This window comes from Papio anubis, unplaced genomic scaffold (assembly GCF_008728515.1).
Source record: "Papio anubis isolate 15944 unplaced genomic scaffold, Panubis1.0 scaffold409, whole genome shotgun sequence".
In the NCBI taxonomy this organism is placed as follows: Eukaryota; Metazoa; Chordata; class Mammalia; order Primates; family Cercopithecidae; genus Papio; species Papio anubis.
The window spans coordinates 53,948-77,514 of record NW_022164257.1 but is presented as its reverse complement, the minus strand read 5'-3'; the positions used below and the strand labels follow the sequence as shown (position 1 = coordinate 77,514).

Sequence of the window (23,567 nt, the reverse complement as noted above, 5' to 3'; positions counted from 1 at the left end):
AGGCAGGGCGAGATCACAGGACCACAGGATGGGGCGAAATTAAAATTGCTAATGAAGTTTCAGGCACACATTGTCATTGATAACATCTTATCAGGAAACAGGGTTTGAGAGTAGACAACCTGTCTGACCAAAATTTATTAGGCGGGAATTTCCTCATCCTAATAAGCCTGGGAGCGCTACAGGAGACCGGGGCTTATTTCATCCCTTCGGCTTCGACAGTAAAAGGCAGCTGCCTTAAGGGGGCTCTGTAGACCTACCCTCAGGGCGCATTCTCTTTCTCAGGGATGTTCCTTGCTGAGAAAAAGAATTCAGCGATATTTCTCCTATTTGCCTTTGAAAGAAGAGAAATATGGCTCTGTTCCATCCGGCTCATCGGTGGCCAGAAGTCTTATCTCTCTTGTTCCCTGAACATTGCTGTTATCCTGTTCTTTTTTCAAGATGCCCAGATTTCATATTGTTCAAACACACATGCTCTACAAACAATTTGTGCAGTTAATGCAATCATCACAGGGTCCTGAGGCGACATATATCCTCCTCAGCTTACAAAGAAGATGACGGGATTAAGAGATTAAAGTAAAGACAGGCATAGGAAATCACAAGGGTATTGATTGGGGAAATGATAAGTGTCCATGAAATCTTCACAGTTTATGTTCAGAGATTGCAGTAAAGACAGGTGTAAGAAATTATAAAAGTGTTAATTTGGGGAACTAATAAATGTCCATGAAATCTTCACAATTTATGTTCTTCTGCCACGGCTTCAGCCAGTCCCTCCGTTCAGGGTCCCTGACTTCCCGCAACAGAGAATGTTGATATTTTCATCAGGTGGACAGTGCATTTGGGTCCAGACTGCAAGTTCTGACCATCCTCTATGTTTTGTGGTTCTCATGTCATTTCCATGTGTAAGGATTTTGTAGTGCTCTTTGGGTCCGTTTCATATATGTGAAAAACAGTGGCCACCTTGGAACTTGGGTAATGGTATGTTTCATAGTTCAGTTCTCAAAGTCTGTGTATGCTGTTTAGGGTCAGATTCATGCATGGGCTCAGGGATAAACCCAGGAGTTAATAAAGAACTTTAACAAATTGCTTTTCCCAACTTTCCCAGGCTCCTCCCTTTCTGTGGCATTCCTATTACTTTCTGCCTCCTTTTTGGTGCTTCAGCTAGAAAACTGGAGCTTTCCTTGACTTGCTCTGCCATGTACTTACTGCAGGTCCCCATCTGGGGTCAAATGGTGAGGGCAAAGAGAGAACCTTGAACCACAGATCCTCCAATTGGAAAGGAAGTTTCCCTTCTCTTTGAGTTTTAGGTTCCTCCTGGCCTCCTTTGCCACCACTGCTGTCGACATGGGATCGGAACTTGAGCATGAAAGTATAGAGAAAAAGGAGAGGGAAAAGGTAGGGCATTGAGCATTAGGAGGCCCCTTTTCAGCTCCTTGAGCTAGAACCAGAGAGCTCCCCCTGGAAGTCTTTGTTGGCATTGATGCCCACCTCTGAGTTTCAAACTGTGGCGAGTAGAGGCCAGTGAATAGCAGAGGGGAAAAGTGATGATCTCACTTTTGACTTGGAAGTACTTCAAATTCTGGTCATCTTCCCCAGTACACCTGCTACTATTTATTTTTCCAAGTCCTCAAATAGCTGCCCAGTGCATTCCATCCAGGCTTTGTAGCTGCGTTCAGTGGGACAGACAAGATGGAGTGTGGTTACTCCATCTCACCAGGAAGTGGAAACCCACTACACATCTTTGAGTGGGAGAATTAATGTGCTCAAAATTCAGATTTTAGAATAGACTGTGGCAGTATTTGAATAGGGTGAATTAGAAGGGCTGAGATGGGAGCCCCACGAAACCTGTAATAAAAACTAAAAGGGCCAGGCGTGGTGGCTCATGCCTGTAATCCCAGCACTTTGGGAGGCCAAGGCAGGCAGATCACGAGGTCAGGAGATTGAGACTGTCCTGGCTTAAACACGGTGAAACCCCGTCTCTACTAAAAATACAAAAAATTAGCTGGGCATGGTGGTGGGCGCCTGTAGTCCCAGCTACTCGGGAGGCTGAGGCAGGAGAATGGCATGAACCCAGGAGGCGGAGCTTGCAGTGAGCCAAGATTGCACCACTACTCTCCATCCTGAGCAACAGAGCGACACTGACACTCTGTCTCAAACAAACAAACAACAACAACAACAACAAAAACCTAAACAAAAGTAATAAGAACTCAAACTAGTGGGACAAAAGTAGCAATGCAAAAATGGGGGATAGTGAGAACCAATGCAAGACATGTTATCTCACACCCACTATCCTATGGAATAACATTAATTCAGCATCACTGTCCAAATGTTACAGCCAGAAAGAAGACCCACATGGGGCATTGCTAATCGTTAAGGTCAGAGCCGAGACTGACTTTATTTATTTTGAGAAAGTCTCACTCTGTCGCCCAGGCTGACGTACAGTGGCACAGTCTCAACTCACTGCAACCTCCGCCTCCCAGGTTCAAGTGATTCTCCTGCCTCAGCCTCCCGAGTAGCTGGGATTACAGGCATCCACCACCACACCCAGCTAATTTTTTGTATTTTTAGTGGAGACAGGGTTTTGCCATATTGGCCAGGCTGGTCTCGAACTTCTGACCTCAAGTGATCAGCCTGCCTTAGTCTCCCAAAGTGCTGAGATTGTAGGCGTGAGCCACCATGCCCGGCCCAGAGCTGAAACTGACTTTAGAGATCACTTTATTCAACACTCAATTTTAGCAGTTTCATTGGTATGTAATTTATATACCATACAGTTCACCTGTTTAAAGTATGTAGTTCAGGCTGGGCACAGTTGCTCACACCTATAATCCCAGCGCTTTGGGAGGCTGAGGTGGGCAGATCGCTTGAGGCAAGGAGTTCAAGACCAGCCTGGCCAACATGGTGAAACCCTGTCTCTACTAAAAATACAAAAATTAGCCAGGCGTAGTGGCAGGTGCCTGTAATCCCAGCTACTCAGGAGGCTAAAACAGGAGAATCGCTTGAACCTGAGAGATGGAGGTTGCAGTGAGCTGAAATTGGGCCATTGCACTCCCGCCTGGGTGATAGAGTGAGACGCTATCTCAAAAATAAATAAGTAAAGTGTATAGTTCAGTCTTTTTGATATATTTACATAGTTGTGCAACTATCACCGTAATGCAATTTTAGAACATGTTCATCCCTCCAGAATGAAACCTTATACCTATTAACAGCCACTCTCATCCCCCACCCCAACTCCCTACTCCACCCAGCCTAGGAAACCATTAATATGTTTTCTTTCTCTACAGATTTTGCCTATTCTGGACATTTAAAAATAAATTGAATCATAAAATGTTACCTTTTGTGGATGGCTTCTTTCACTTACGTAATGTTTGGGAGGTTCATCCGTGTAGCAAATATCAGCACCTCATTCCTTTTTATTGCTGAATAATATCCCATTGTAGGGATAATGCCACAGTTTGTTCATTCATTCATCAGTTGATGGATATTTTGGGTTGTTCTCACTTTTGGGCTATTACGAATAATGCTGCTGTGAACATTTGTGTACAGGGCTTTGTTTGGACATGCTTTCACTTCTCTTGAGTATATATCTAGGAGTAGAATTGCTGTGTCATATGGTAACTCTGTATTCAATTTTGAGAAACCACCAAACTGTCTTCCACAACAGCTGTACCATTTTACATTCCCACTAGCAATGTTTGAGGGTTCTCAACACTCTCATTGTGCCCGGAGAGGTCGATTAACTTCCCAGGCTCACACAGTGGATTGGTAGGACTAAAACCCATGCCTCTTAACTCATAAACCCATGTGGCAGTTAGTGACAGAAATAAGAATAAAAACTACAGTCGACTGAAAGAAAGCCTTCGCTAATTGAAAGATTTCTACCAATTCAGGAAAAAGAAAACAGTTTTTTATACTTATGGAAGTCTTCTCTTCAGATATCACTGTTTCTTTACTTTAATCAATTTTCAAAATTGTATTTCGTAAGTGATTGCAATCACTGTTCTTTGCTCAGATTGTCCCCAAAGTCTATAGCTGTTCTGGCCCCTCAGCCTAGACCACCGTGAGTCTTAGAACTCTGGATCAGGAGAGCTCACCATCAGTCCAGCTCCCTCATTTTGCAGATGAGAAACTGCTGAGCTGTGGTCTTAAGGATCTCAGCGAACTCTGGTACCCTCTTGGGACACACACGGGGCTCTAGCACCCTTCCCTAAAGTGTTCTCTGTTCTTCTGCCTTTCCCTCCAGGTGCAATATCAGCTACTTAGAAGAATGGCTTAAAGATAAGAATTTGCAGAACAGCTTAGCAAAGGAAACGTTGGAGCCCCTCTCTCAGGCAGCCTGGTTGCTTCAGGTCAAGAAGACCACAGACAGTGATGCTAAGGAGATCTACGAACGCTGCACCTCACTGTCTGCTGTACAGGTGACCGGACTTGCCTGGTGTCTCCCTGGCTCTTCCCTGACACATCAGTGCAGTGGGCATTGCCTTTCTTGGCTTAGCCCGCTGTGGGCCCCCTGGTTCTGTGTGTTCTCTTGGGATCATACCTATCACCCATGGCCCACCCTTTTATCTATAAATATTTATTAAATACTAACACTAGGTCTTAAACACATAGAAATGGGCTGGGCGAGGTGACTCACAGCTGTAATCCAGCACTTTGAGAGGCCAAGGTGGGAGGATTGCTTGAGCCCAGGAGTTTGAGACCAGTCTGGGCAACATAGCAAGACGCTCTACCAAAAAAAAAAAAAAAGCTGGGGGTGATGGCACACACCTTTGGTCCCAGGTACTTGGGAGGCTGAGGCGGGAGGATCATGTGAGTCCAGGGATTCGAGGCTGCAGTGAGCCAAGATCATGCCACTGCACCCCAGCCTGGTCAATAAAGGGAGACCCTATGTCAAAAATAATAATAATAATAATAATCACACACACACACACAAATCTCTGCAATGCATTCCCTGCCCATTAAACTCACAAATGTGTATGTGGAGGGGTGGGCATGTGGGAGGTGGGGAGGCTGGAAGGGGCTCCTCTTACTGATGTCTGATTATCTGATTTGCCTTTGCTCCCTATGGCACTTTTCTCCCTTTGTTTTCTTTTCTTGGAAATAGGTAACATACAGTTCCTGAGCCAAATTATAGGCCAAAAGAACCACCTGTGCTTCCCAATGGTTCCCAATAACCAGAACCATTATTTTATGAACAGAGTTATTATTTTGCATGGTCTAACACCATGTTATGTACTGTTTGCAGATCATAAAGATCCTTAATTCATACACGCCTATAGATGACTTTGAGAAGAGAGTGACTCCATCCTTTGTTCGCAAAGTACAGGTGAGATTCTTAAGGATGTGCCTTTTAATTTTTATCTCCTAACTATGGTATAAGATGTTGATATTTAATTAACATTACAGAAATCCAGGATTAAAGTACATTTACCCACATATACAAATGGAAGGCACCTAGCTCAAAGATAAGCAGGAAATTTTCCTGTGAAATTTTCAGAATCCACCTTAGTCCAGGTGGGAAGGGAATGAAAACACCAAAACCATGATTCCCATGCTGTGTTCTGTCAATATATCTTATTTCTTACTGATCTTTGAATACCATGCAAGTAGGCAGAGGCTGAATGGAAACCGAGATGATTTTTCTTTTATAATCATTTGTATAACCATTTTTTCTTATATAATCCCTAAAGTTTCTCCCCTAAGGAACGCTAGGGCAGCAGTTCTCCAAGTTTGGCTCAAGGATCCCTGGGAGTCCTTGAGACACTTTGAAGAGGGTCTGCAAACTCTTCCTTTTTCTGAATACATACCTGTGGATTTTCTAAATAGGTATCTGTGGATTTTCTAAATAGATACCTGTGGATTTTCTTCATGTATTTCAACCAAAATAACGTATCACAACAGATTGAATGCAGAAACAGATATATATGATATGTTATATATATGATAATATGACATATATATTAAAATATGGCATATATAATATATGATTATAGATGATATATTAAGTCAGACATTAAAGGGATTTGCAAAAATAGAAAATACCACTTCTCACTAAATTTTCTTTGTTTTGGAAACTTATGTTTAACATGTATTGAGCTTATTTTAATGAATTAATAAATCATTTTAATTACTAATATGGCAAATACTGATAGTCATACCCATATACACAAAAGCTTTTGGGGCCTTGGTAATGTTTTAGTATAAAGCAGTCCTGAGAGCAAAAAGGTTGCAAACCCATGAATGAAGAAGAAAGTTGGGTTCAATAAAAATGTAATACTTGAAATCTACTCATGTTTGACCTTAGAATTATGCTGATTAGAATAGATTAGAATATAAAACAGATTTATGGTCAGCTCATCCCATGGGAAATTAACTTCTGAAGTGAAACAGGCAAGTTAATTGTTCATGAGAGCTGATCTGGAAGCCCTGGATAGACTTTGGAATTGTGCTGTTGTTAAAAAGCTCTCATATATGTCATTTCACGTGATGGTGCAAGGAGTTCTCCACTAGAGATAGTTGTGTTTTGCCTTGACTTTCAGGTAGCAGTAAAGCAGAACATGTTAGTTTCCTTACTCATTTTTCCTCTGATTCTGATTCCAGGCTCTCCTAAATAGCCGTGAGGATTCATCACAGCTGATGTTGGATACCAAATATCTCTTTCAAGTCACATTTCCTTTTACCCCCTCTCCACATGCTCTGGAAATGATTCAGATCCCCAGCAGTTTCAAGCTAGGCTTTCTGAATAGGTTATAGCAGGAGAAAAAGTCAATGCACTTTTTCCTCAAAAGCTAAGTGAAGGTTCAATATAATGGATGTGGTTTATTAATTGGCAATGGAAATTGGAATGTGATTTAAGGAAGAAAATAGACTTTTCTCAAATGGACCACATCATCTCTCACCCACAGTGACAGTGCTGCTGCTGCAATTTTGTAAGAATTCACACACACCAGCTGTAGTTGGAAAAGCCATGTCTCACTCTCGAATCTCAGCTGGTTTTGACTGAAATTCCTGGAGGGCTTATATTTTCTTCCACGTGCCTCTTGATCTGTTCTGTCTGTGGCAGGGCTCTACCAGGAGGGAGTGAGATCTGGGGACACAGTGGCTTCCAAGTTTTCTAAGGTTCATGTGAAGCCTGAGTACATTTACAAAGCTGCAAGTGGATTCCCGGGCTCAGTCTTCCAGGAAATAATCCCATCTGGCCACCATGGCCTGCCAAGAGCTCTCTTGCCCCATGCCTGCTGGGGACGGAAGGTTTTCATGAATTCGTTTTAATGAAAATGCCCTGCATTGAGAAATGTTTATTTTAGAAAAGTTAGCCAGGCATGATGGCGGGCGCCTGTAGTCCCAGGTACTCGGGAAGCTGAGTTGGGAGAACAGCGTGAACCCGGGAGGCAGAGATTGCAGTGAGCCGAGATCGCACCACTGCACTCTAGCCTGGGCGACAGAGCCAGACTCTGTCTCAAAAAAAAGAGTTTATTTTAGACCCTTCTAAATTTTTTTTTTTTTTTTTTTTTTTTTGAGACTCCGGAGTCTAGCTCTATTGCCAGGCTGGAGTGCAGTGGTGTGATCTCGGCTTACTGCAACCTCCGCCTCCCAGGTTCAAGTGATTCTCCTGCCTCAGCCTCCTGAGTAGCTGGGACTACAGGTACACGCCACCACGCCCATCTAATTTTTGTATTTTTAGTAGAGACGGGTTTCACCGTGTTGGCCAGGATGGTCTCGATCTTTTGACCTTGTGATCCGCCCCCCTCAGCCTCCCAAAGTGCTGGGATTACAGGCATGAGCCATCTCACCCAGCTGACCCTTTTAATTTTTAAGAGAGTGTTCAATCTGAGATGAATCATATGAAGTATTTTTATGTGTATATCTATTTTAAACTAATATATTATTAAAGCGTAATTGCCGTGCCATTTATCTTCTCTGAAAGAACTTCACATCTTACCTACCAACATATTCACCATAATTTTTTTTATTTTTTAATACCTTTCATACAATAACTTTAAAAAAAAATCAGTTTAAAAAGGCAACCTAAATTATTTTCTCTCTCTAATCAGCATTTCAATGTATTTATTTTTAAATTTTCTCCAAAAGTAACTAAAAAATTATGTCGGACCCTCCTTTTGAGAAATCTATGTTTCCCAAGTTTTATGGGAACTGGCTATTTCTTGTCCCGGCACACCTTCTCATTCCTTCCTTTCAGAGCCTAAAACCTCATTTGATAAGCACTCCTAGTCTCTGGCCTGTGGATCCAGTGCTGTTGTGTTACCAACCCAAGAATCCCAACTGCACCTTCTGCGTCTAACAGTCACAGGTGATAGCTGTGATTCTATAATACAGACTAGCAATAATACAGGATTATGAAGCGATATCACCCTGCTAATATGTAATAATATCTTTTCATATTATAAGTGATTGAGTTTAGTTCATTTCAATATATTGTACATGAAAAAATGAAAAGTAGAACTTTGTAATACTTTAATCAATAAAATTAATTACCAAATGAATTGGCTCAGATTCTTTCATTGCAAGGAGATGACATGTCTCTTAAGTGCACAAGTTTTATGCCTTTCTTTAGGGTCACACTGAAAGACGCTAGAATCTTTACAGATCCATAATATCTCATTTAAAGTATATTAAAATGTGTAGAAAGGAAGTAAACATGTCACAGTGCTGGCTCAGGCTGTGTCTCCAGGGTGCTTCCACACTGTGTCAGAATGAGGGGCTACTTGGCAGAGGATTGGCTGGATTTCTGATCCTGAGCTGTGACCTCTATGCCCTTTCTAGACCTTCCCCACACCATGAGGAGCCATCACGGTTGATTTTCGGCTTCCATAACTCAGGATTTATGCCTGTTTTACAGCACTTACCCTGGGCTGGAAGCCAGAAATGCTGCCCACTTCCTCTGTAGGCCTGTGAGCCCCAGAGGGCAGGTACCACATCCTCTGCATCCCTGCCCTCATCCTACTGCTGATGAGGTGGGAGAGAACTGACGGAGCCAAGTCCTGTCGGAGGACTGTGTGTGTGTGGCAGGGAGTCAACCATGGGACAAAGTAGGTCATGTTTGGGGACAGGGAGACCTGTGGAGGCTGAGGAGTTTATGTGTGGAAACATGGGGAGAGGCAGGCACTCACCCCACAGTCTTGATCAGTTCTACAAAGCTGACAGTGGCAAGGAGACCAAAATAGAGAAATGTTAAGAACATGCGGCCCAGGTGAATGTGAGGCCTGCTCAGTGAGTGGGCGCAGACACAGAGGTCAAACCTGCCAAGGTCTCCCTCCACAGTGAGGCTGGGCAGAAGGTTCCAGGGGTGAGTGAGGGATGCAGATGGCAGCGCGTGCCCAGCAGGGAGCATGGAAGTGCAGTGGAGGAAGAAAGCAAGCTGAGAAGCACTCTGAGAAGATAAGGAGATTAACCGGTGGGAGAGGTGCTTCACACCTCAAGCTGCACCAGTCCTCACCTCTCACCGTCTGCTCTGTGGCTCCCAGTGCTGACTCTGGAAGGTACGTGCATGCTGACATTTAGTTAAAATACTCCAGCTTTTGAAGTGCTCGGAAAAGCATCCAGATGAGTACAGGCCACAGTGTTAGCAGGTCTTTGTGGTGGGAGCATGGGTGAGGGGTTTTGTTGCTGTTAATCTGTAAAATCTAATTTTTCTACAATACACATGAATTTATTTTGAAACAGTAAAGTGTTTTTTACATTAATAGTGGCATCAGGAAAAAGATTAAGCATACTTAAAATCACTAAGTTGGTTTTAAAATTTGATCCAGGTGACACATGACAACATAAGCCTCTGAGTACAGCTTATGGGGTTAGAAAAAGGTTTTTGACACAGAACATTTTGTAGTTTTAAGTCTGAGATACATCCACATTGTTGTGTGTATCAATTTGTTCTTTTTTACTCTATGCTCATTTCACAATTTAGTCTACAACTGGTGAACATTTGGGTCTTTCAAGTTTAGGCCTATGAATAAAGCTGCTATGACATTTGTGTGTGTGTGTGTGTGTGTGTGTGTTTTTAAAGGAAATAAGCATTATTTTCCGTGGCGTATGTATGCAGGAGTAGAATTGCTTGGTCATAGAATATATCCGTTTCACTTTATTAGCTCCTACCAACCAGTTTTCTACAGTGGTTATACCAACTTACACTCCCATCAGCAGAGAAAGGCAGTTCCAGTCTCTGCATCCTTGCCCACACTTTTGTGTTGTCAGGCTTTTTAAGTTTCCTGATGGGTAAGTAGTTGTATCACACCGTAGTTTTACTTTGTATTTCTTTGATGACTAATGATAATGAGCACTTTTTTATATGTTTATTGACCATATAAGTATCCTCATTTGTGAAGTGACTACACAAGCCTTTTGTCCATTTTAAAAATAATCTTTATTGAGATATGATGTCCACATGTTTTGTTTCATGTTTTAAAACCCATCATTTTAAAACATATATTTCAGTGTTTTCTTAGTTTATTTACAAGGATTTGCAACCATTGTCACTAACTCCAGAGTATTTTCATCACCCCAAAAAAGAAATCCCATACCCCTTAAGCAGCCACTCCCAACTCCCTCCTTCCCCCTTACTCTCTCTTCCCTCCACCTCCCAACTACTCATCTGCTTCCTGTCTCTACGAATTTGCTGATCATGTACACTTCACATAAATGAAATCATACAACATGTGGCTTTTTGTGTCTGGCTTCTTTCATAGGATAGCGTTTTTAAGGTTGGACCATGTTGTAGCATGTGTCAGAATGTCATTCTTTTTTGTTGCTGAATAGCAGTCTACTGGAGGGATAGACATTTTGTTTATTCGTTTGTCAGTTAGTGGACACTTGAGTTGCTTTCACTTTGGGCTAATAATGCTGCCATGAACATTTGTAGGTGCATTTTTTTTCTTTTTTCCTTTTTTTTTTTTTTTTTTTTTTTTTTTTGAGACGGAGTCTCCTCGCGTTGCCCAGGCTGGAGTGCAGTGGTGTGATCTCGGCTCACTGCAACCTCCATCCCGTGAGTTCAAGCGATTCTCATGTCTCAGCCTCCCAAGTAGCTGGGATTACAGGTGCCTGCCACCACGCCTGGCTAATTTTTGTATAGTAGAGATGGGGTTTCACCATGTTGCCCTGGCTGGTCTTGAACTCCTGACCTCAGGTGATCTACCCGCCTGGGCCTTCCAAAGTACTGGGATTACAGGCGTGAGCCACCACACCTGGCCAGTGAACATACATTTTCAATTATCCTGGGTATATATCTAGAAGTAGGATTGTGGGGTCATATGATAACAGCTGTATATTTAATGTTTTGAATAACTACCAAACTGTTTTCCACAGCTGCACCATTGGAAAATGGATACCCCACTTTACCTTTCCACCAGCAATGTATGAAAGTCCTTTTGTCCATTTTTAATTGAGTTAATGAAGCAGTATTTTAAAAGTAAAAAGTGGATATACCTTATGTATCCAAACACAGGAAGTTGGTTTAATAAATTAGGACACTCCATAGGACAGAATAATGCTGAACCTATTACCAAAAAAGGTAGATCTATAAGTGTTAACAGAATATGTTAGACAAAGAAAGTAAGTAGCCCTATTTGCATGACTACCAAAGCTGTATCTATGTGTTTGTGCCAGAAAAGTCTGGAAGAATAAACAACAAACCAAATAAGGGCAGTGAAAATGCAGGGCATGTGATGGGGGATTCAAGTTTTACTTTCTCATCTTTGGTATTGGTTCTTTTTAAAATAAACATGTATTTCTGTGGTAATTTTTAAGCCATATATTTAGGTAAAACAGATATCAAAGACAGTTTGTGCTTGGCATAAGGTTATTAGGGGAAGGTTTGAGAAGTTCTATGAACTCCTACTGGAAAGCAACTTCATGTCAAAATTTGTTAAATGGGGCATTTTTGTCTTTCTTGTTAAAATGTTCATCGAAACATTGGCTCTAGCTGTGAAAAATTCTCTCATCATAAAAAGGATTATTGACAATAAGTACAACAGAAAGTACTAAAATTAAATTTAGCTCATGATACAAATACTAAGTGAAAAACATCAAGATACAGAAATGTCATCAGTATACATGAACAGTATGACCTCTGTGGTCTCAAATCTATTCTTGCATACACCAAAATGTAAAAAGAAGTTTCTCTGAGTCGTGGGATTATAGGTGATTATCTTCTTCCTTATACCTTTTTTCCCCCAAACTTTCTACAATCATATGTATAACATTTACAGTTTTAAAATGCTTTAAATTTAGTTTGTAGCTTGACCATGTTTAACCAGTGAGGTCTAAAATGCTAGCTATGTGATATGACTTAAGGCCCATATGACTCAAAAATTGGAGTGTCCATTAAAAAATAGTATTTTCCAGGAATATGCAGTGACGCGAAGATGAAAATGCTATTATATAAGTAGTATATGGCATACAATTCGAATTTTTTAAAAAGCACACACATATATGCTTATAAAGATACTAGAAGAAAACATAAAATGCCAACAAGTCAGTTATTTTTATTGGCATAGGGCATGTAGGCAATTACCTTCCCCTTTTTGTGTCCTTCTGTTTCCAGTTATTTATTTACTTATTTGACATGGAGTCTCACTCTGTTGCCCAGGGTGGAGTGCAGTGGCGTGATCTCAGTTCACTGCAACATCTGCCTCCTGGCTTCAAGTGGTTCTCCTGCCTCAGCCTCCCGAGTAGCGGGATTACAGGTGCATGCCACAATGCCAGGCTAATTTTTGTATTTTTTGTAGAAATGGGGTTTCCTTATGTTGGCCAGGCTGGTTTCAAATTCCTGGCCTCAAGTGATCCACCCGCCTCAGCCTCCCAAAGTGTTGGGATTACAGGTGTGAGCCACCGCACCCAGCCCTCTGTTTCAAGTTACTTATAATGAACATTATAAGTATCTTTTATAATTTGAAAAAATTCGCAATTTAGTTTGAGAAGAAAAACATTGCCGCTATCTAGATATGGAATATCGGCCATCTTTTCTACTTGTCTTTCTCTTCCGTGCCTCCCAGCCATCCTTCTATTCCTCCTCTACTTGGTGCCATGGGTTCCTCTCGCCTTCCATTTCCATAGCTGCTCCTCTGTCTGGAGCTCATTTCTTCTTCTGCAGAACATAGCAATCTCTTAACCTAGTTTGTTTTCCTGCCGTCCCTTCTCTCTCTCTCTCTCTCTCTCTCTCTCTCTCTCTCTCTCTAACCTATTTCTGGAAGCACAAATTCTGGAATAATCCACATGGATGACGCTGCTCCCTTGCTTAACAGCCCGTGGCTCACCGTCCTAATGCTATTACTGGGAGTGCTCAGCCTGACCTTGTCACTGGCTGCCTTTTACAGGGCTGGGGAGTGAGGTGCAACAGTTACCAAGCCCCACCATGGGCCAGGCTCTGGAGGGCAGGCCCTTTTTTGTTAACTGACCTTTTGTGACAAAACCATGCGGCTTGACCATGCTAGCTTGGAAGGGTTCCAAAGTGTGTATTCACGCTACTTACAGACTCAGCTCTGCCGCTGACCTTGGACTTAATCCCCCTGCTTCTTCTCAGCTGTAACACAGATGTCCTGCCCCCCTCCCAGGATAGTTTTGAGAGGCAAGGGCTGGGCACTCTGTGGCAGTTGGTAGCTGGTTTCCTTTCGAGCTGTTGTCCCTAAGGGATGCCCTGTATGCCTTTGTTGCCTAGAGGTCTCTGGAACTGTGCTGGCTGCCCCTTTGCTGTAGGAGCTCAGCCCAACTCATGAGCTCCCCATTCTCTCTCCAGCCCCAGGGTGGGCTCCACATGGCAGAGGTCTCTCATCAGAAATGTCCCCACTGTCACCTCCCCCATAAATGCATCCCTCTCAGATTTGACTCTGTTGAAATGTTCAGACCACCACTCCCAATTATCTTTATGTTCAGGGAGTCATTTCTTTGAATCTTGAAGGGACTCACTCTGGAACACCTACCAAATTGACAGGGCCACACTGGCCTCCCTTCCCCCTTAACCGCTTTGTCCTCATCTCCAGCAATGGCAACATAACCCCTCGGTCTCCCAAAGAAATCTAGGCCACAGCACCCACATCTCCCTCTCCTCAACCCCACATGCCAAATCCAGCTCCTTCTCTTTCTCTTTCCTAAGCATGGACCAAGTCCATCCCACTACATTGCTCTGTGGGCCTAAAAGGAAGAGGCTGTAGCACAAAACAAGATTTAAGGAGTTTACCTGAGCCAAAGTGAGGACAGATGCCTGGAAGGCCCAGACCCAAGTAACCTTGAACATTATCTCTGTTTGGCCTTTGTTACAAGCAGTTTTTTTTTTTTAAAGGTAAAAAAGAGGGACAGGGAGTTGGCTGATACAAAGTTGTCAGGAATTCTCATTGGTTTACAGAAATAACATTAATTAGTGATTGGCTATACATTGTTACACTACAGGGTGTGGGTTATAGTGTCCAGTGTGGCATTATTAGGTTGTTTTTTAGCTACTTCTGTGAATAGCAAGCAGTTTCAAGAGATGAGGCCAGGGATGGTGGCTCACATCTGTAATCCCAGCACCTTGGGAGGCCAAGGTGGGCAGATAACTTGAGGTCAGGAGTTCGAGACCAGCCTGGCCAACATGGTGAAACCCTGTCTCTACTAAAAATACAAAAATTAGCCTGGCATGGTGGTTTATGCCTATAATCCCAACTACTTGGGAGGCTGAGGCAGGAAAATCCCTTAAACCCGGGAGAATGAGGTTGCAGTGAGCCAAGATTGTGCCACTGCACTCCAGCCTGGGAGACAGAGAGATACTCTGTCTCAAAATAACAATAACAATAATAAAAATAAAAAGATGAATACACAGCTGAAAGTGGGGACTAGGACGTTATTGCTGTCTCATTTTCATGACTCTCTGGGCCTGATAATTTAAAAGGGCTTGCATTCCTCAGATAAAAGTTACTTTCTCACCTTTAGTCCATGACTTCCTCGCGTCTTGTCTGAACCGTTGCCATAGGCTCCTCTCATTTTTTCCTTCGCATCTCCAGCCTCACCCTGCCCCTTCCCCTATCCCTCCTTCCCAAGGCAGCCACTGTTCCCGCTACTGCTGCCACTCAGGGCACTGGCGCACTCTCTGTATTACCAACCTCGAGCTAAGTGCTTTATGCACTGACTCTTATCATTCTCCTGATAACCCCAGAGGGTAGATTTTAAGATCTCCACTTGACAGATTAGCAAAACCAAGCTTCAGAGAGGTCAGGTGACTAGCCTCAGTGGTGGTCCGGGACCAGGCAGCCACAGCCTGTCCCTGAAACCACTAGATGCTTGTGCTGCCTCCCTGCAGTGGCCTGGGCCTGTCTGTTGACTTCCTTGTGAACAGACAGGGACCCTGGGTCTTTGGCTGTCAAATGTTTAATGAGTGGGTGCTTGCCTTGCAGGGAACCCACACCACCCTTACTCAGCCCCCTGGCTTTGGTTAGGGTCAGGCCCCATCATTTGCTGACCCTTATCTTTACTGTAAAAGTTCACCCTGACGGGAGGAATGTTTTTAAAAGTTTTAAATTATAGCATCCATTACAACAACATTTTCCGTTGTGAAACCCCACAGAATTGATACTGTGCTGCCAGGATCAGTCCTGACTGTGTCTGCCAGCTGCCAAAAAACCGGTTAGACGCGTTAAGTTCAGAAAACCTGTTGTCTGATGCTTTCTCACTGATTAAATAAATGAGTTGTATTGACCCAGCATGTTGTAATAGTTGAAAGGTTATAAATTAATTGCATATACTCTATCCCACATGTAGACGTCTGAATAGCTACCATGGTACAAGCAAGAAGAGATTTTAGAAAGCTAAAACCATTGGCTTTTCTCACACCCTCTCCCTTCTTTTCACTTTTTCTCAGTTCGTCTTGGGTAGAAGATGTGTGATCAGACCTTTCTTGCTAATGTATTTGGCTCATGTGACAAATGTTTCAAACAAAGAGCTCTGAGACCAGTTTTCAAGAAATCTCAACAACTCAGCTACTGTTCAACATGTGCAGAAATCGTAAGTGCCACTTTAAAAAAAAATTTAGTTATCTGTCTTAAAACAGTCAAGCGAGAGTCCTGTGACAGATGAGTTGCCATAGAATCAGTTTTGTAACACACACTTTTCAGTATGCCTAGGCTTGGCCAGGCAGTATAGCATAGAGGTTCAGGATGTGGACGCTAGTGTCTGACTGCCTGGGTCCAAATCCTATTTAAGTTCCTCGTTAGTGGTTTGCAAGGAGGTTCTCACCTTTCTCCTGAAGCCTGTTTTCCCGTCTGCAAATAGAAATACTAATAACACCTACATCATAAGAGTTTTATGAGGATCACATGATTTCATCTGATAACTTATTTTAAATAGTACCCAGCAAGCAAAGTGCTCAATGAATGTTTTAGCTTCTATTCTTTCTTAGGGCTAATACTTTTTTCTTCTGACTTCTACAAGTCTGCTTGGCAGGCAATCAAGCTAAAAGAGAAGCTGGCAAATAAACAGTCTGGGAGCATCTTTCCAAGGACAGGTCCCAGTGGTGTGTGGGTCCAGCTCTAATGGAGATGGAATCTTACAGGGCCTCAGTAGTGAGCAAAATTCAGCTCAGAAGTACTCTTTCGGCCTAAGCCTTCAACAAAGACTAGGAATGGAATACAAATCCTGGAATTTTCAAAGTACACAAAATCAAGTCCGTACCAGAGGTGGCTGTGCACAGGCTTCAGATCTTGCAGCAAAAATGCCCACAGCATCACTGAAGCCCTAAGAATTAGTCCTATCTCAGAGAATTTGCAAAGCTGCGCTCAATAGTGCAGCTGAGCAGAGCCCCCACTTGGTGAAAAGTGGTAAAGCACTCCTCCTGAAAAGCCCAGCAGGAAATCCTCACAGATTTAAAACAACAAAATCTGTAATACAATCAAAGAGAGGAATACATTTTATCCAACTGAAAAAGAAAGGGCGCTTTTTATCCTTCTGATTCCATTGTAACCCCTGACAGTGATTACATTCAAAATTACTCCCTTAAAGCAAATAGCAAGTAAACAGCCTAGGGTGGCACAAAAACACTTTGATACAGCATAGCAATTTGGATGTGTCTTCAGTCTAGGTGTAACGGGCTTCTACCTGTAGTATATTTCTACAGTCTATGTTCTAACTTGGCTCTGCAAATTGTAGAACTGAGGACACTTAGTTCTTAAAAACAAACCTGCTTTCTGGGGGCCTTGCCCCCCACCCCCATTATTTATTAATCTAACTCTTCTGCTTTTTAAATAACTTCCTCTGCAAAATCCCAGATTTTGAGTCCTCTGTGGCACATAGGTTCTCCCAGGCACAGGGGCCATGCCTGGAGATACTCTTCTAGGGAACAGTTGACGGCTAGCGCCACTATTAGGTTGGTGCAAAAGTAATTGTAGTTTTTGCCATTGCTTTCAATTGAAGCAATGGTGCGAGCTCGGCTCATTGTAACCTCTGGCTCCAGGGTTCAAGCGATTCTCATGCCTCAGCCTCCTGAGTAGCTGAGGTCACAGGCACGCACCACCACGCCTAGCTAATTTTTGTAGTTCTAGTAGAGAGAGGGTTTCACCATATTGGCCAGGCTGGTTTTGAACTCCTGACCTCAGGTGATACACCCATCTTGGCCTCCCAAAGTATTGGGATTACAGGTGTGAACCACCGTGCCCAGCCCATACCCTCTTACTTAATTCTCATAACAATTCTCATTGCTTTCAATAGAAAGCAATGGCAAAAACCACAATTACTTTAATACAATCTCTACTCTCTACTTGGGGGTTCCCAAATATTCAGACAGCATCATTCAGCTGAGGAGACATCCAGTGACTGACAGCTGGCCTTTCATCCAAGTGTTTGGGATGATGTAGACGCAGTCCCCATTGGGCCCTTTTCATGAATAGGAGTGACCCTTTATCTCAACCACTGTGGAATGTAGCTGACCTCACTTTTCTGCTATCTGGCTTCCTCAGCGGGAGTGAACACCAAAATACAAGAAGGGAGTGAACACCAAAATACAAGATAGCACTTGGCAAACTGCCCAACCATTAAAAGTTTGATGGCCTTATATCTAGATAGTTGATTCTCCAGGTTGGAGGCTGTTTGAGGTTTATTTTACAGAAAGAACCCCCAGAAGACGGCACACACCAGTGAGAAGTACCACGTGCCTCAGATCTTCACAGCCAGGAGGACCCTGAACCACACACACACATCCTGCAACGGTCCAGAGCCAGCCTAAGGAGGTGATGAGACGAGGCTGCCTTGCCTGAGCCCCCCGAGATGGCCCTTGTGAAAAGTATCCCCCATGACCCAGTGTCTCATTTAAATTACCTCATGTGAACTGCTCAAGTGTCACAGGCAGCCTCAGTAATAATAACAGATGCATATTGTGTGCCACGCACTGCTCTCTCCGAATGCCATCCAGAGTCTGGAGGAGGCGTTGTCTACCGATTACAGATGAGCCCGAGACACAGACAGGTAAATCCCTCAGGCCACACGGCAGAGCCAGGATTTGCCCCCAGGCAGTCAGATCTAGACAGAGCCTGTGCTCTTAACCTTTTGCTCTACAAACTCTCAAACAGGTGTAATATTTTTGCTTTTAAATTTTTACATTCTTATCTTATACTTAAATAATTGTATTTATATGTTTATCCATTTATAAACATGTTTATGTTATACGTTTATATTTTTAACATAGTTTATACAGATATATATATTTTATATATTGTTTTATACATCAATTTAATAAACTAGCATTAACTGAGCACCTACCATATGCAAGTACTATGCTAAATACTTAAATACTGAGGAACAACGACAAATAAATCTATTAATATATGGATGGGAACGGAAAAGAGAACTAGCAGAGAATAAGCATCTGCTCTGTACGGAGAAGTGTGCTAAAGTCTTCACCCACACTATCTTTTTGTTTTTTTGAGTCTCACTCTGTTGCCCAGGCTGGAGTGCAGTGGCATGATCTCGGCTCACTGCAACCTCTGACTCCAGGGTTCAAGTGATTCTCGTGCCTCAGCCTCCTGAGTAGCTGAGGTTACAGGCATGCACCACCACACCCGGCTACTTTTTGTATTTTTAGTAGAGAGAGGGTTTCACCAAGTTGGCCAGGCTGGTTTCGAACTCCTGACCTCAGGTGATCCACCCACCTTGGCCTCCCAAAGTGTTGGGATTACAGGTGTGAACCACCGCGCCCGGCCCACACCATCTTACTTAATTCTCATAACAATCCTATGAAGCAGATCCTATGAAGAAGCTTTTCCAGATAAGGAAACTGAGGATCTCAGACTCTAACCTGCAAAACCACTATGTACAGATTAATATCAAGTACCTTCAACTTTTCTCAGATAGAGAGGGCCCGGGGCAGTAAGTGCAGGCTGGCTCCTCTGGGAGGGAGCAGGTACAGCGAGGGGGGGACAGCACCCAAGATTCTGCTTAGTGATGTTCCCACAGAATTTGTAACTTTGATCTGCCTTCTCATTCTCTGCACAAACGCATGCAAGATCACAGAAGAGGCAAAAAGGAGAAGGCTTGAGTTGGATCAGCCACAGCAAAGTCCAGAGGACTATGGAGCCAGCCTGTCTGGGTCCAAATCCTGTCTCTCCCTCTTTCTTGGAGCGTGCCCCCTGAGTAATCACTCAGTCTTTCTGTACCTCAGTTTCCTCTTCTGTAAAGTGGGGATAAGAGTGCCCATTCAAGGTGACTCCTGCAAGGATTAAACAAATGCGAATTAAAGCACTTAGAACACTGCCCTCACACTTCAGGCGCTTGGGGCGAGGGGATGCTTTGGTCTGACAGAAGTCACTAAATGTGCATCCTGGTAGAACTGTGCCAGCCTTTCATTCTAAAGGGCTGGAGGTGGCCTCAGAAGTGAGGGGTCCCAGATGCCTGGGCGTGGGCTCAGAAGCCCCAGGTCTGAGCCCGCGTGCCCACCGACCCACGGCCCATCTCCTTTTGCCGCCCCCAGGCCAGGGACTTGATTCCTGCGTGAAGAAAAGAAAAACTAAGGGTGGGCCTCCTAATGCCTCAGAGACTCCGTCTCAGAACCCAGCAACTAGTTTTATTTTTGTATATTTAGATTAACAAACGAAGAGGGTTTCCTGTTCCTTGTCGGGGGAGCACCATAGCTACCTGCGGCCAAGCCTCGTAGCCGTCTCCTCTCCTGTCCTCTCTCTGCCTGCAGGAGCCACGGGCCCGCAGCCCGCAATCAAGTCCCACAGAGCGGAGATCTGCACGAGAGGCGTGGGGATGGGAGGGCCGTGTCGCGGGAGCCTCACCGGTCTCCCCAGAAGCGGGGAGTCCCGAGGTGGAATCCGGCTTGGCCCTTCCCTCTGTGTGCGTCCTCGGGCAAATCACCCAGCATTCCTGAGCCTCAGTTTGCCCGCCGGTAAAATGGGCCTGACACTCCCTGCCTCTCCGGGGCAGTGTGCGCGGCAGCGCTGACGCGGACATCGCACTGGGCACTGCGCCAGAGCGCGCGCCCAGGTGCCGGGGTCTGGGGGCTCAGGCGCAGCAGCCGGGCCCGCAGCTGCTGGCGTCATCACGGAGGGCGGGACCGTGGGGCGGCGCTCCGGGCCAGGGACGGCAGCTGGAGCGGCGCCCACCGCGGCTCAGCGCATCCCCGCTCTCCGCTTCCCTCCCCGCCGCGTCCCCGCGCGAAGATGGCAACCGAAGCGCTGCACGAGAACGAGACGCTGGCGTCGCTGAAGAGCGAGGCCGAAAGCCTCAAGGGCAAGCTGGAGGAGGAGCGGGCCAAGCTGCACGACGTGGAGCGTGAGTGCGGGATGGGAGGCGGGCGGGGCAAGCCGGACTCGCTGGCGACTTCCCTGGCGGGGGCGGCTGGGGCTGCGACGGGAGCCAGGCCCGCGCCACCTCCCGGGAGCAGGGCCCCAGGGCCCGGGCGCGCAGGTGAGCCGCGGGTAGCGGTCCCGAGCCCCGGGGCGCGCGGGCGTGGGGCCCTCGGAGGGTCCGGGCACCTGCCAGACCCCCGCCGCCAGCTATCGGAGGACTGCGGGACTTGCTAACCTCATCACCTGCCTGGAAGCTGCGAACTGATCGCGTTCTTGCCCCTCCCATGCGGAGGGCAAGAGGTGGGGTGTTGGTGGTGACGAGCGAGCGCGGCGAGCCCGTGTGGGCGTGGCCTGGGAGAGACTCCTGTTTTGTTTTTTAATGATCGTCTGGCTTTCTCCATCACTGTTTTGTCTTTTCTCAGTTTTGCTTTTATGAGACTGCAATTTCAAAGCTCATTTTTCCAGCCTTTCCCCTATCCTTGGGGGCGGGAAGCTGGATGACTGGGAGAGAAGGGAAGCGGAGGAGCTCACCAAATTCAACCTTTCAGTTCATTTAAGGCTGTTTAAGAAGCTTTTGGATCGATATGGTGGATTGGCATAAAAGAGCCATAGCAATCTTAAACTTGCATTCTTCACCACCACCACCGTAATTCAGAACTGGCTCTGTGATTTTTATGAGTGAGTGATTAGATTAAATAGCCAGGTTCAGTGACTCTTGGCCAGAACAACCTTCCTTTACTTTGTCAGAGGGCTCCTCCTCAGCAGAGCTTGGGCTGGAGACCAGGCTTGGGGAAGTGGTAGTATCTGCTCACTTTTCAGCTCCGAGGGTGGCAGCTCCCCTTTGCTGAGCAAGGCCTCACACCGTGCCCTCACGCACACCTCGACCTTGTTCTCCTGCCGTTCCTAATCGGTGCCACCCTTTACATTCTATTTGGAATGGAAAAATGGGGTTCATGCTAGGGCCTTTAGCCTTTGATCTCTGAAGATGACTTAAGAGAAGTGGATGACCTGGATCTAGCGTGTGCTGTGCTTTCCTAGGAGTCTCCTTTAAATAGGAGGCACTCTAAGCTTAGAAATCGTGTCCAGCAATCACTAACCACAAACCCCAAATAATGTGCTTATGCAAATTGAGAGTTACTTTTCTTACATAACAAGAGCAAAGGTGGAAGATCACCTGCTTTTGTTCAGCTGCACCCCCCTACTCCCACCACCCCCCTATCAGGGACCCAGGCTCCTTCTGCCTTTCTTCTCCACACCTTAGAGCAGTGACATTTGCCCCATGATTATAATATGATTGCCACAGCTCCAGACATCACTTCTGTATCCAAGGCAGGAAGAAGGGGGAATATGGACACCAATCTCTCTTTGTTCCCTATCAAGAAAGCAAAGCAAAAGTTTTCCCAGAAATCCTCTTCCCAGTTTGAGACCAGCCTGGCCAACATGGTGAAAAGTATTCATAGGTCGTCTAACTTCTCCATTTGACAGATGAGGAAACTGAGGCACAAAGAAGTTAAAGGACTTACCGAAGGTCCCCTGCTGATAAGTGATGGGACCTGGATACCCCCCCCAGGCAATCAGAGTGCCAGCTCAAGCTCACTTCAGATTTCTTTTGCCAAACCCCTTTGAGCTTCGTGCAGAGGGCGTTCTCCAGAAACTCACTTATTCAATAGTGCAGGCTGCACGCCTGGATAGTTCAGCTTTTCTGTGAATTTGTAAGTTGCCCTTAAGACAGAGAGAGAGCAGAATGCAGCTTTCAATAGAGACCTCGAGGGGCAAATGTAGTCAATACAAGGAAACTTTTTGTCTTGCCAAGAATGTGGTGCCCACAAAAGCTAGGCCAGATTTTAGACCAGCCCACAGTGGAAGGTCTGTCCCTACCTGCATATGTCAAATTTTGAGCTGGAAGACCAGAGTGATGTGGATTTTGTGTCCCTCTTGGATTCCCTGCAGCTTCAGACCGTCTCTTCACCCCATAAAACCTTTGCTCTCTGAAGGTTCTTATCCTCTCTTGACCACTTCCCTTTGTGACATGTCTCTGATCTCCCAGCCAAGTTCTCTCATTTCTTTTTCTTTTCTTTTCTTTTTTTTTTTTGAGTTGAGTCTCCCTCTTGTGCCAGGCTGAGTGCCGTGGCACGATCTCGGCTCACTGTCCTCCTGGGTTCAAGCTGGTCTACTTCAGCCTCCTGAGTAACTGGGATACGAGCACGATATACCACGCCCAGCTGGTACTTTTTAATCTCAAAGACGGGTTTTCATCATGTTGGCAGGCTGGTCTCAAGCTCGACATAGAGGTAGTCCGCCCGCTTCAGCCTCCCAAAGTGCTGGGATTACAGGCGTGAGCCACCGCTCCCGGCCATTTCTTTTCTTTTCTTTTCTTTTCTTTTTTTTGTGGGGAAGGGGGACAGAGTCTCGCTCCCTCGTGCCCAGGCTGGAGTGCAATGGTGCGGTCTTGGCTCACTGCACCTCCACCTCCCGGGTTCAAGCGATTCTCCTGCCTCAGCCTCCCAAGTAGCTGGGACTATAGGCATGTGCCACCACACCCAGGTAATTTTTGTATTTTTAGTAAGCTTCACCATGTTGGCCAGGCTGGTCTTGAACTCCTGACCTCAAGTGATATGCTCGCCTGAGCCTCCAAAAGTACTGGGATTACAGGTGTGAGCCACCGTGCTCAGCCATTCTTTTCTTTATTCATCTTTTTTTGTTTTTTTTTTTTTTTAAGAGACAGAGTCTCAGCCAGGCAGGGTGGCTCACACCTGTAATCCCAGCACTCTGGGAGGCCAGGGTGGATCATGAGTTCAGGAAATCGAGACCATC

The 23,567-nt window shown here is 45.0% G+C and overlaps 1 protein-coding gene and 1 long non-coding RNA gene across 2 annotated transcripts in view; both read left to right on the top strand.

Annotated features, from left to right (window-relative positions):
• Nucleotides 1–3,895: 3,895 nt before the first annotated feature.
• Nucleotides 3,896–7,365, top strand: LOC116273161. Its single transcript, XR_004181624.1, has 3 exons — nt 3,896–4,412; nt 5,240–5,320; nt 6,595–7,365. It is a non-coding gene; the product is annotated as an uncharacterized LOC116273161 (long non-coding RNA).
• A 13,142-nt stretch (nt 7,366–20,507) lies between these two features.
• Nucleotides 20,508–23,567, top strand: part of GNB5 (G protein subunit beta 5) — a 55,571-nt gene continuing 52,511 nt past the window's right edge. Inside the window, exon 1 of the mRNA XM_031662128.1 lies at nt 20,508–20,736. Within this exon, the coding sequence (XP_031517988.1) occupies nt 20,625–20,736 (112 nt within the window). The 5' untranslated portion in view covers nt 20,508–20,624. The remainder of the gene's footprint in view (nt 20,737–23,567) is intronic.